At 42.4% G+C, this 14250-nt stretch overlaps 1 protein-coding gene across 1 annotated transcript in view; it reads left to right on the forward strand.

Annotated features, from left to right (window-relative positions):
• The window catches only part of LOC115821477 (nuclear pore complex protein Nup214-like), a 47128-nt gene that overhangs the window by 17338 nt on the left and 15540 nt on the right, over positions 1-14250 (forward strand). The window contains 10 exon segments of the mRNA XM_030785300.1: positions 112-195; positions 418-720; positions 1136-1252; positions 1255-1296; positions 1768-1873; positions 9132-9201; positions 10178-10256; positions 10567-10639; positions 11158-11228; positions 11779-13341. Coding sequence (XP_030641160.1) covers positions 112-195; positions 418-720; positions 1136-1252; positions 1255-1296; positions 1768-1873; positions 9132-9201; positions 10178-10256; positions 10567-10639; positions 11158-11228; positions 11779-13341 — 2508 coding nt within the window.

Consider the following 14250-nt stretch of genomic DNA (forward strand, 5'->3'; position numbering starts at 1 on the left):
GCAGTAAATTATGACAAATGTATTTCTCTGGGTTGGTTGGGTCTTTATTAGCTAAGCGTTAGCTGAGTGACCAGTTTCAGCACATTGTGTGATATGACGTTTATCTTGCAGTTAAAATGACTCCAGTGAAGCAGTCCCAGCTTAGAAACTTTCTGTCAAAGAGACAGACACCTCCAGTCCGTTCCACTGCCCCAGGTATTTCCAAGATTTAACTACTTGTTTAGGGAAACTCAGATTGCCCAATTGTCATTTTCACACCAGCAATCCTTTTTCATAGAGGAGCATTCTTCCTAATAATTTTGTGAGTTTTCTTTTTTTTTTTAAGTCAAACCCATAAAGCATTTCAGCAAGACACTAGGTGGTTTTCTTACTCCATGAAATCAAATTCATAAAACCAATCGTGCTTTTCCATTTCAGCAAACCTGTCACGGTCTGCCTTCCTCTCGCCCAAATATAACGAAGACCAGGATGACATCAGCTCCACTTCATCTCTGTCCCAAGCTCTGGAGGCAGAAGACGATCAACAAGTGGTAGAGGAGGAGGAAGAGGAAGAGGAGGAGGAGGAGGGGGTGGAAGAGCCAGCCCATGTCCCCGCGCTGGCTCCCTCCACCAATCGCCACCCGGCCGTGGTGCGCACCCCTTCCATTCAGCTGGGCTTTAGTACACCATCCACTCCCTTTAGTAGAGTCACTTCAAATCTGGGCACCATGATCAACCCTGGTAAGTCTGAAACACACTTTGTTTCCCATCCAATGCTTGAAATAACACACACATACCCGCAAAACTGTAAAACCACTTTATTCTCTGACTTGTCAGAAGGTTATAATATTAAACTCATTAGGTATATTATTGAGCCAGGCACATTAGACTTTGACCAGTTAAATCTATCAACAATATTTAATTCTGCTTTATTGCGATCCGTTTGTGAACATATGGAATTTTTTTTTAACAGGTGCAACTGCTTAAAATTTCGGTGTAGCAAAGTGAAACGGGCATGTGCTCTTTAGTAAATTAGTAATTTCTTTCTTAACTTTCTAAGTGTGATGCTGGAAACGACAAACCCAGTTGTTGAAGACTTCTGTAATTTCTCCTTGTCCTGTGTAACGTAGCCCCATGTCTCTCTGATCTCTCCCAGTTCCCACAACCAAGATTAATATTGTGGGAGCAGACAGCACTGCCCTGGCCACAAAGACAGTGAAGCATGGTGCCCCACCCACAGAGAAGGCCCCCACCACGTCTCTCCCCGCCTCTAAACAGCAGGGCGGGCTGCCTTAAACAGACAGATGACCAAAATTTGTTTGTTGATTCAGTAATTTGACGGTTATTTTTGTAAGCTGTGATACTGTGTTTCTTTAAGAGCATCTGTTCAATGGCTTTGAGACAATAATGTTATAACATATCTAGACACCAGGGGGAGACAGAGATCACTAGTTAGTGCTGAGCTTTGCCATGTCTGGCCTCTTTACCACAACAGCTTTCACTTTCACATTGTCTGATTGTGGTGTCATAATAAGGACAGATAAAGTAGGATGCTTTAAAATGATGTTTAATGCAATGGTTTTTAGTTTTAAAAATTCAAAAATCAAAATACAGCTTTATTCCATATATTTTTTGGGAAAGCTGCTGAATTTCACACGACACTGATTTAACATGAGTAGTGATCAGTTTTGCATAAAATTAAGAGTGTTACCACAAAGGTGTTCATACTTTAGTGTTAGTTCAAAGAAGCTAACTGTGACATCTGTGTCTGTGTTTTTACTCCTGCAGGTGGAGCCGCTCTGACAGAGTTCACTCTGAACACTGTACCTCAGGTGGTCAACGTTCAGGAGCTGAAAGATAAAGGCCCTCCCATACCAGTGTCGACGGTCATCAGGTCAGACTCTTTTCCCCCTAGCGTTACGCCCTTTCCACAAACCATCTCTCTCTCCCTCTTTCTCTCTCTCACTCTCCCTCTTTCTCTCTCTCACTCTCCCCCGCCACTTTACTCTACAGTCATTATACACGTTCCCTCACTCAGACTCTTACTTAACACAGCGGCAAAGAGTGAAGGCTACAGACAGTCCAGTTTGTTACTTTAGTGCTCCAGCAGACGCATCTGTGAAACATGCTTTTAACAAACCATTTAGAGAATGTTTACTTTGGTACAGCTCATTACGATACACTCTTCTCGAGGATCAGAACAGAGATCTGAGGCAAAATAAGGCTTTGTCATTTATTTACTTATTTATTTATCCATTTATTTATTTATTTGTCTGGCATTCATGTTTGTGCTGTGTACGCTTCTAAGGACGAAGTGCAATGGCAATTACGTAACACAGACAGAAGCTTTGCTTTGCTTTGGCTGAGACTTGAGAGTAACGGGCATACATTAAGTCAGGGACACAGAGTCAAGTAAATGCAGAATAGGGATAGAGGAGGACTGGAATGAATCATGGTATTTGACTTAAGGCTCTGTCTTTTATAATGAATTCATGGAGTGTAGTGTTCAAATAATCCAAGATTTTAAAAATGTTCTTTGGGTTGTCCTTTAAGCTTCATATTCAACATTTGATTGAATCATTGCAGTAGTATATCAGCCCATTAAAAGATGGATACAGGGAGATATTAAAAAAGAAACCCATCAGATATAGCGCTCTCTCTTTCTCTCTCTCTCTCTGTGTGTGTGTGTATATATATATATATATATATATATATATATATATATATATATATATATATATATGCCTTCCTCACTTACCACATGTTAATATTACATCTGAAAAACCAGGGAGTACACTCACATTGCAGTCATATTACTAGTTTTACATGAGCTAAATCAATCTGCACACGTAAGAAGAAGAATTACTGACTGATATCCGCTTTTACGTTACTCACAGACTCGCAACAAAACTTCTTACGTAAAGAATGATGTTTGCCTTTTTTTTACTTTATTATGACTGAAAACTGTCACAAGGTTTTACTGAAATGAATTTTCAGCAGCACTTCCTCTTTTTTTTTTTTTGGTCACACAATGACCCAGTTGACTGTAGATTTGCTCTACATATATTTTAATAAACAATCCCACTGTATTTGGAAACTACATGAAACACAGCTTTTGAAGCTAAGCTTTTCAAACAAGGTCATGCCGAAGGCCAGATTAGTCTCTAAAGTGGGGGGTTGGGGGCAGTGGGGCACAGCCTACTGTGGATCGAAGGGGCTGAGTGCACGGCTACTTGAGGTAGATTACTTATAATGAGTCTCTGGTGGATTGTTTTGTGTCCAGTTCACATAAGAGGGCCCCCAAATGTTTGTTTATTTATTTATTTATTTATTTTCAGTGTGTAAATCTGTAAAGGTTTTGTTCCATTTTAACATTGTGGTCCCTTGCTCTCTGTCTGGCTAGGCCCAGCGTACGCAGTGAATGTGTTGTGTTTTATTGCCCGTGGGGGGAAGGGCAGTGCATGTGGGCACTGAAGCATGGTGTATAGCGTTGGGGGGGGGGGGGGTCCCATCACAGCTGGCATGTTTCAAGCCTCTTATCCATTGCTAGGGGACACAGTGATGCCATGTATACTGCTCATGCCCGTCAGATCTGACATTTTACTTTCTTTACTAAAACCCAGGCCTCTTACAAAATGACAACAACATCCAGGACATGAGAGCAAGGGAACAAATGCAGGGGAACAGAAAGACCGGTTTCATTTTAATGAAAAAAAAAAGTCTAGGTTCAGTGCAGCTTATGAGAGATAAATGTCAGATTGTTCTTGTCCTCAGGCATGCTAACATCAGAGCTTGTGTGATATAAACCATCAGTGCATTGATGAACTGATTGGTCAACCCCACTGTTTTGTAATGAATCATTCTCAAATTTTCACCAAGTCAAAACTGGCCCTTGATTTCCCTGTATATGCTCAAATAACTGGAGTATTCAGTCTTTCTATTTTATGCAATTTGGCTTAGTAAACTTTCTACACCATCTTCCCTGAGCTCCCTGATCTCATTACCTTGTGCAACAATAGGAGCAAGACCGTTTACGGGCAAAAATACCAAGACAGATTCATTTCCTAGGATGTGAGCCCACCACGTGCTGCCAGAGCAGCTTGTATGTGCAGTGACGTAGAATCTCACGTTCAGTCAGTCTGAGGAGTACAACAGTATCCTTCTCTGAGGAAGTAAGTCATGCTCATGCCTCATTTATTGAAGGCAGAAATGACTGTCTCAGACAACATTTCAGAATCTTCTCTAAGAGCTCGACTGATTTCAGACCTGGTGGATTTCAGGGTGGACAACATGTGAATAATTATAGTAGTAGTGACACCCATTAAACCATAGGATGACTGTACAGGCTCTGAGGATGATAGCTTTGTTATCCTGGAGCACACGGCTCTCGGCAGGAAGGAAATGCCAGGACGTGCATCAAATGAGATTAGTGTGAGTCAGTGAGCATTGACCTAGTCTTCTTAGAGGTGAATGCATCTAAAGCAACTTGGACCTTGTACTGTGATGGTACCACCAGCGCCCCTCAGTGCTGGAACCATCCTTTTAAACTTTCAGGGTTCTTTAGATGACTACCACACATGCACCTCATGGTTTGCTGAAGACATGATGAAAACAATTTTTCTGATGATCATAATATGTCTCCATTACTTGATGGTTAGTTACCTGTGCGCTGAGGACCAATATACTTGCTAGGTGTGAGTGGTCAGTTGTGCAGTGCAACCGGTCTGTGGAACTTTGCTCCATTGTACTCTCAGACCAAATCTCATATCCCAACGTAAAATTTGCAAACAGTAGATATAGATTTGATGGTTGGCATCATAAACCAGTCTGTAGACTTAACGATCATGTTTTAACTCAATACCAACATACCTTCAATTCAATACCGACATTAGGACACTGGACATGATTATTTATGACACATCAGCAGACTAATCAAACACATGCCTTGTCGTCTCAGTTATGATCGTCATAAGCATATATATTATAGCTGATTCAGTATTGCGATACATGACCCTGTGAATATGCTGGGATGGTAATTGCCCTGTTAACTGGGGAGCCCTGTCTATGCATGATTTCTCATTATATAGAAGATAAACATAGGGTATTTTCACTAGTGCCTGCTGAAAGGAGAGACTCCTCCATTTTATGCAAATATGTGCCCTTTCTTCACATTCAGTAATTCTGTGGAAATGTTTGCACCAAAATCGGGTCAGGTGGTCTTATGTCCTCCTAGCCCAACAAATATCAGTCATTTGATAATGCTACATGTGTGTATACAAAAAAAAAAAATCACTGATGGCCATTGAATTATTCTTTTAAACACATTTATTAAAGCAGTGTCCTGCTCCTATACGAGCGTTTCAGTAATGCCAGCTGTAAAACGAAGGGGCAGTTGGGGGGGGGGGGGGGGTGGAATAAACAGCTGCACATGTCGTGTGTCAGGGCCGGTCAGGAGCGGCCGGGTTTTACAGTCAGTGATGGAATCTGGTACAACCAGGAGATGTTATCCTGGCCATATCAAGGACAGTGCTAGGTCAATGTCAGCATTCAGTCATAAAGCCAGCCACAAGCATGCAGCATGTTAGCTTGGTTTTGAGTTTTTGTGTTTTTGTTTGTTTGTCCCCGCATCCCATCCTTATGCTTTAATATTTTCTACACTTAAAGGTCCTCACCCCCTTTGAGCAAAACCCCTCGGACCTTTTCATTCAAGAACAAAGGTTTGTTTTTATTAGTATTTACTTGCCATAAAAAAAGGAGAAAGGAGGGAAACCAGATTGTTTAAGTGATTTATATGTTTATGTGAGTGTAAATGTATATAGATTTGTTTTATGTGGGACTGCTGTGGAGATTTTGTTTCCATGCTGCAGGTGTGAGCGGGTTGGGCTGCATATGGCACACCCATTAAATGAGAGAGGATCATGGTCTATGTCTTGACCTTGCTGACTGTTATTTGTTTCAGTATTAAGCTGAATGTCTGGCCCTCAGAGAGAGAGAGAGAGAAGAAGAAGAAGAAGAAGAAGAAGAAAGAAGAAGAAGAAGCACAAATATTACTTAACTGTGCTCTATAGCAAATAGCTATATGAGTATGAATCAAGTCTGCTTTTGACCAAACATGCATTTTTACCTGCTAAGACTTCCTTTTTTAAACATGGAACGATGTGTCCACTGAGAAAACAAACCTTTAATATTGTTTATATATATATATATATATATATATATATATGTATGGGGTTAAGGTCAGGACTCTGTGGTGGCCAGTTCATGTGTGTGAAAATGATTCCTCATCCTCCCTGAACCCCTCTTTCACATTTTGACCCTGCTGAATCTTGGCATTGTCGTTCTGGAATATGCCCGAAGAAAAAATCCATTAATTGGATAACCTGGTAATTCAGTACATTCAGGTACTCAGCTGACTTCATTTTGTTGCCACATAACATTGCTGAGCCTAGACCTGACCAGCTGAAGCAACTCCAGATCATAACACTGCCTCCAGAGGCTCCAGGCAGTGGCCAGGCAGTGTGTATATATATATATATATATATATATATATATATATATTATTTTGGCCAGGCAGTGTATATATATATATATATATATATATATATATATATATATATATTATATAGTGTGTGTGTGTGTGTTTATACACACACACACACACACACACACACACACACACACACACACACACACACATATATATATATATATATATATATATATATATATATATATATATATATATATATATATATATATATATATGTATATAGTTAGTTAGTTAGTTAGTTAGTTAGTCATATTCTGTTTTGGTTTTATTTCAAGGTAGCTGACAAAATTAGAATTCTTTGTAATTTATCCTACTGTTATATTAAGCTACTCACACAGACCACCTCAAATGGTTTCTGCTGTCCTGGTTATTTCGTTATGAGTTGTTTTGTTTTATTTTATTATGCTGTCAGTGCAACATCTGCTGTGTTTTTGTCAAAATAAATGATATCACTGGGATAAAATCTGATTGGCTGTTATAGCTGTCATGCACAGTATCTCATGTGGTGCCTTACATAGGGAAATCCAAGTGACCCAGAGGCCACTGTCTAGTTTGTGACTCCGTGGAGTCACAGAGGATTTGGCCCATTCAGATTTCATGCAAATGACTGAATTATTTACCACTGGGCAGGTGAACCTGAGGCACCGTTCACCCACAGGTACCAGTATCTGAATGATCAGAGCACCCTCTAGGAGTGCTGCTGGACCAGAATGGAGTGCCACAATATTTTATTTCAAAGCATTTTACAAGAGTGTATGTGTTTTACAGCTCTTTAAATAAAGCTAATGGCTCCATCAAAAATTTGTGGGCAATCTTTGCCCCCTCGCTTAAATCTGATGGTGAAAGCTCGGTTTGCATTTTTCTTTGAGATTGCCGCGTGCCGTAGTGTGAACTTGAATTCCGGTTCTGAAATAATTGCTTTTGCTGTTCGGGCTTTACCTCCCTGGCTCTCTTCCAAAACACACAACGTAAAGCTGTCTAGTTCACTGGTCATTGTTTTTCCGTTCTCATTGGAAAGGTCAAGGATGAAATAACTGTGTGTGTGTGTGTGTGTGTGTGTGTGTGTGTGTGTGTGTGCGTGTGTGTGTGTGTGTGGTGTCCTCACTGTCCCTCCACTGTTCCCATCACCACCACCATCACCACCCAGCACATATTGATCAGGGCCGGCTGATGTGCGGCCAGTACCGATGGAGTTCCAGCCAGCGTACAGAGCGATGCTGAAGAGAAATGTTGTGCTTTCAGCTCTCCCACCTTCTCTGTGCTTCCTCAACCATAGCACATGCCCAGGAAATACAAAGCTCTAGGGAACCATTACACCGCCATAAGAACCTTCAGTCCCGATGTGTGTGTTTGTGTGTGAGTGAGTGTGGGTGTCTCTGTGTCTGTTTCTGTGTCTAGGCATCCGTTCATCCTTTTTCATTATGTGTGTTCTCCCTGGTAAGGCTCTCCTTTACCTTATATACATGTGCCTCTGTTTGTTTTGTTTTGCTGTGCAGAGAAAATAGATTCCAGATCTCTGTCTTTGTCAGGTCAGTGGCTCTATTGCATCCGATTCCATGCGGGCAGAAGCAACTGATCCGCAATTCATCTCGCCCCTTCTCCTCATCTTTCGTCCTCTCTCATTCCATCAGTTTCTCGCCCGATGACGTAACAGACGGGCATCTTTTCTATCTATCACATGGCCTTTCTGCTTGGCTAGCTGAACGCGCAACAGAATATTTGGATAGTACACCCCTGGGGGCAGTTTCCAAATTAACATTACTCTCAATAAGTGCACCCCAGCATCCAAGCTTGTGTTGCTTATCTGTGTTTTTTTTTAAAACCATTTTTATGTCATAGGATGCCTCAGTGTTCACTGACAGTTTTCTGTCTTCTGTTTTGTCTTTCAGTTTTTTAGTCTCTGATAAAGTTCTTCAGTAGGGCAGATGGAGAATTGTGGTTGAGAGTGACTGTTTTTTTTTTTCTTTTGGTGTGCCCAGAACTCATTGCCTTTTGTTATGTTTGTGTTGATGGAGTAGCGGTGTTCTATGGGAAGGTAGTTTTTTTCTTTATTTGTTTAAAAGAAAATTTGTTGGAGCTAGTATGCTGTCTCTGGGCTTTTGCGGCTCTGTTTCACAGCACATTGTCAAGCGTTGTGTCAGATTCAGAGCCTATCGTTATGAGCATTTATGTAGGTCTATAGTACCAACCGCCCCCCCCCCCCCCCCACCGCCATGCAGATTTTGTACCACTGTGAGTAGACCCTCTAAAATTCTATTTCAACTATAAGCTGTATCAGCTGACCTTCTGTTCACTTCCCATGTCTTGAATGGCTGGTCATTATTTACTATTCATCAGACCTACACAATTTTACTCTTAATCAGACCTTCACAATTTATTTTTTGATTACAGAGGCATGCTTGATGAATTGGTCAACCTTAAAAGCACAAATGATTTTATGCCATTCTCACTGGCAATTTGGCAGCCAGTAATAGCTATGAAGCACCTACACTCCTGTTTTCAAAAAAGATTATGAATGTGCCCATGCGGAACTATATGTATGTGTGAGAGGCCAACACATAGTAGGAAAGATTAAACTCCTCCATCCTCTTTTCTTTTACAGTTCGTCTGTACCTGCGCCTGCTGCTCAAGTGGTGCAGCAGATGCTGGCTACTGTAGAGAATTCCAAGAGAGTAAGTAACTGCTGAATTTAATGATGATGATTAGGTCAGTGTAACCGAGCCTATTTATTGAACAGTAGTTTTGAACGAGTGTTCAGAGTTGATCAGCTGAAGTTGCCAGCAGTCCAGATTATTAACTTATTTGCGAAACCCCTCATTTCCTGACATCTCAAGCAAGGTTATAATGCAATGTGACCTTTTCATGAGTTTAATGGTGTCAGACTTAAGACACTAGACATTATTTCCCACATCTGTATTTTTACATCCCCTGTCTAGACCTTGTGAGCATGTTTTGGCCTGTTGCCTTAATCAGTCCTCTGAATGGGGATGCTGTTTTTGGGACTTTGCATTGATGCCTTGGGGAGAGCGGGCCAGTACATGTTTCTTAATGTAATAACTGTATAAAATATTTGTTCTGTAAAAATTCAGTGGTTTGTGACAGAGTGAATCATTGCATGTGATGCATTGTTTACCAGTGATTCAACATAGAAAAGCCAAAAGCCAAAACCTTGCCTTCCCTGTAAGACAGAAAACTCCCATTTGAAATACACTTGTTTGTGGTAAAATAGTTGCCTGAGACCTTTATCAGTATGGCATCAGTGTAGGATATCTCTGTGTGAAACTTCAGTTTCACTGAAGGCCTATGGATTGTGGAGTATATGTAAAGCCCTCTGGAATGCTTTCAGTGATGTTAGACTTCTTACTGCTCTCTTATACAGTTTTGTCAGACTAGAGAAAACAACAGTATTATCATGAACATGCAGAAATCCTGTGGTTTCTTGCTGTATCCGTAAAAGATTAGCTTTCTCAGGACCAGTTATTTTTTATGTCCTTGCTTTGTGGTTAAATTAGTTACTTTCCTTGGAATAATTCTTCATCTGAAGGGGTCTGTGGTATTTATTTTAGCAACATCATTTGTTAATCTGATTTCATAGTTACCTTTACACTCTCAAAAGCTGTTTTTTCCCTTTTCATTTCCCACTCTCAGAGTTCCTCCCTAGGTCCTTTAAAGGTGTCTGCACCAAACACAGAGAACACACCTGCCTCTGCACCGAGTTTCTCATTCGGTAAGAACATTCACTGTGTCTGTGATTCCACTCTTACTGACACAATGTTGTGCCACTTAATTTCACAAGTTTAAAATATTTTAACATGTTCACTCAAACTTATGACGGGTACAGGGCAGGGATATGTGTGACATAGACAAAAATGTCTCAGATACAAATGGACTTGTTTCTCATCAGCTCCTCATTTGTTGTCGCTTTCAACTCTTTTGTTTTTCTTTTTTCTTTTTTTCCTTTGTTTTTTTGGCGGGGGGTGGGGGGGGGGGGGGGGGGGGGGGGGCGTGGTTTGATACCCTCAAAATGGAACCATCAGCAGCTCCAGCAGCCTGTGCTTCGGCCTCAGGCCCTGGAGAGCCAAGCAACAAGCCCTTCACTCTCTCAGCTGGGTAAGGGTCCTCCACATTCATGTGTTTCTCCTTTAAGGATATGTTGTTTTGGGTTTTTTTTTTGGCGAGGGGGGGGGGGGATTCCCATATTTTGGAAGAGATTTCCACATGTAAAGTGGATGATCCCTGAGCTACTGTTTACTGGACATGTTCCAAACCATGTCACTGCTATTACACAAGCAAAAAATTGACAATGTTTTTATATTTTCCACTATTACCAGCTATCATGACCAAGCTGAAATTTACCTATGGTGTTAGTCAAAGCAAAAGCAGACCAGTTTTCAAGAATGCTGGAATTTTTACCTCCTTTTTTCTGTGCTGTTGGGAGGAATCAAATCTTTTTGGGTTATTACATCAGAAATCTTCTCTGTCCTATGATCAGATATTTGTGATATCTTTTTGTTCATCTCATTATTCTCCTTTTATTCAAGGATTAGTTTTTTTTTTTGTTTGCTTGTTTAATTAACTGAGTTGTATCATTATAGGTTTTGTCAGTTATTTTGTTTTGCTTTTGATAGGTCCACACCAAGTTTCTCTTTCTCTGCTCTGGGTACCACTTCTCAACCTCAAGCAGCTGGGTCAACGCAGGGTACAGTTCATGAGTTACTTACACACTTTGCTTGACATGAGCATTACTCACTCTCTCACTCATTATCTAAGCCACTTATCCTAATTAGGGTCGCAGGGGGTGCTGGAGCCTATCCCAGCGTTCATAGGGAAAAAGGCAGGGAAACACCCTGGACAGGTCACTAGTCCATCGCAGGGCAGACACACAGACAAACACACTCACACACACAGTCATACCTAGGGGCAATTTAGTGTCTCCAATTCGCCTAACCTGCATGTCTTTGGACTGTGGGAGGAAACTGGAGCTCCCGGAGGAAAACCACGCAAACACGGGGAGAACATGCAAACTCCACACAGAAAAGACCCTGGCCGTCCGACCGGGAATCGAACCCGAGTCCTTGCTGTGAGGCAACAGCGCTACCCACTGCGCCACCATGCTGCCCACACGAGCATTAACAATGCATTATTAAGCATTGCCTTGCTCTTGTTCTGTTGGATAACAGTGCTTACTTCTCAGTGGCAAAATGTGTGTTTTTCCATTTTTTAATTTGTTTCTTCTTGTAATTTTTTAGCCATAGACCTGGGCCAGCAGAGTAAATATAGCTTTGGAACAAAGATGGCGTTTGCCTCAACCAGTGTTGAAGAACCTTTTTCTTTCGCTTTCAAATCCCCATCTCCTGCTCTGGACACCAGCTCATCCAACCCTCCACCGGGCATGACTGAACCTGTCAAGTTGACATCCTCTGTGCCCTCTCTCCGTTCGGAACCACAAGCTGCCAAAGTAGGCTCTACAGGGGATACTCTTGGCATTTTCTCCGGCCTGCGGGTAGGGCAGGGGGATCAGGAGGCTAAGGAAGCCCCAAAGACCTTTGCATTTGGACAGACCAGTAATGCATCAAGTTTTAGTTTTGGAGTTATGCAAAGTAATAAGCATGCTCAAGCTGTGAGCACTGCTGCACCGCTAACTCTTCCTGCAGCAGCAAGTGACATTTTTAAAACACAAGGACTGGGGGCTTCGTCAGCCACGAGGCCAGATTTCTCACAAGTGCCAAGTTCATCCATCCCTGGAACAGCCACCTCGTTCAGTGATCTTCTCGCAGCACCTATTTCATCTGAGACAACAGAGGTGAGCGAGGAGCCCACAGAACCATCCGTTTCCTCACCTGAACCCTCCCCAGTTCCAGATGTTGACGAGACTCCAGCAGAGCCAAGTACCGAAAGCTCCACCCAACCAACCCAGTCTCCTGTTCCTGTTATTGAACCTGCAAAACCACAACCAGTCGGCATAGAGACGACAGCAATTGTGGCTAGTGATAAAGCCCCAACTCCACCAGTGCCAGCACCTGAAGTGTCACCTACACCTGCACCTGCTTCAGTCACACCACTAGCAGAGACAGTCCCTGGGCCTGAGCCTGCAGCCCCTGCAGTTCCAGCAGCTCCAGCAACTGCCCCTGAGGCTTCCACTGCTCCTCCACCCGTATCTGCTCCTCAGGAACCCCCTGCTGCCAGTGTGGTCCCACCTTTGTACAAACCAGGGTCCATCTTTACCCAGCCACCTCCCAGCACAAAAAGCACTATTACAGGGTTGAGGAGTATCACTACAGTCATTACCACTATGCCCTCCCCCACCTCTTCTGCACCACCTGTACCTAGCACCACAGCTCCACCATCTTTGTTTGGCATGCCACCCTCAAGTGCTCCAGCTCCGGCTTTTGGATCTACAGCCTTTGGAGCCAGCTCCACCTCCTCTGGCTTCGGCAAACCAATTTTTGGACAGGTTGACAGTTTCGGCCAGCCCGCAGCAACAGGTATTACTAGCGGTTTCACTTTCGGTCAGTCAGCCTTTGGTGCAAACTCTGGTTTTGGGCAGCCTGCTGCAGCAACCTCCACTCCAGCCTCCAGCAGTGGAGGGAGTCTGTTTGGTTCATCCAGTACCAGCAGCGCCAGCTCTTTTTCCTTCGGTCAACTTGCGACCAGCAGCAGCAGTTCCGCAGCCAGCACCGGTACAGGGCTGTTTGGTCAGACCAGCACGCCTGCCTTCGGCCAGTCGAACACTGGCTTTGGACAGGGGTCTGTGTTCGGCAGTAACACTACAACCACATCGTCCTCTGGTTTCAGCTTCGGACAGCAATCTGGTGAGTTCATCCTGTTGTTAAGGCATGCCTTCTTTGCTCTTGTCTAGCTGTTGGCAACTCAACTCTGAAGAGTGAGTGTCGGTTTCAAACTTCAGTTTCATTTATGTCCTGTTGTGTACAATTGACGTTTTGCAAATAGGTTGGACAATATTCAGATATTTTTTTACAGAGGCCAGGTACATCAACCTTTAACATAAACCAGAATAAAAGAACAGATTAGAATATACATCCATAAAGCTATATACACCTAGACCATTTGAAAATGCATTTCTCGAGCCAGTTTGACATTCCCTTTGACCCTGAACCAAATATAGGATGAACCTCTGCACTCTGAGAAGGCCCAAACTGCACAGTGTTCAAGATATGCATTATTGATACAGGTCCTTTCCCAATCACACAAACTGTCACTGTGCTTGCACAGGAGACTAAACCGTGTGTCAGATAAAACTGAAGGACAGAAGCGAAGTCATCCATCATTGGATGGCAAAGGGGCAACTTCAAAGATAACTTGTTTAGGTTGGAACTATCAACTGATTTCTATGCTCCTGTCTGTACTCTGGATCATTACATAAAAAAACAAGTAGAAAAAAAAACTTGTATGTGTAACAGAGGATGATGCACAGGTGGCTTTGGAGAGATCTGCAGATAAAGTTGATTTAGGTCCAATTTTGTTTTAACTTGTGGGCTCAGAATTCTCTTGTTGGCTCTGCCTTTTTTAAATGAAGGGTGCATAATTTAGCTTAAGCTCTGCTTTATTAGTAGTGTAATTGTGGTAAAAGGCATACTGCATTTTCTTTAGATGCTGTGACACAAATGGTCATGTGGTTCAGGGAAGCTGGCCTACCACTTTTTTTTCTGCTGCAAGGCACTATTTTGAAATAGCTGTCACATGGACAAAAGGCTATACAG

Source organism: Chanos chanos, chromosome 9 (genome assembly GCF_902362185.1).
Source record: "Chanos chanos chromosome 9, fChaCha1.1, whole genome shotgun sequence".
Lineage (NCBI taxonomy): Eukaryota > Metazoa > Chordata > Actinopteri > Gonorynchiformes > Chanidae > Chanos > Chanos chanos.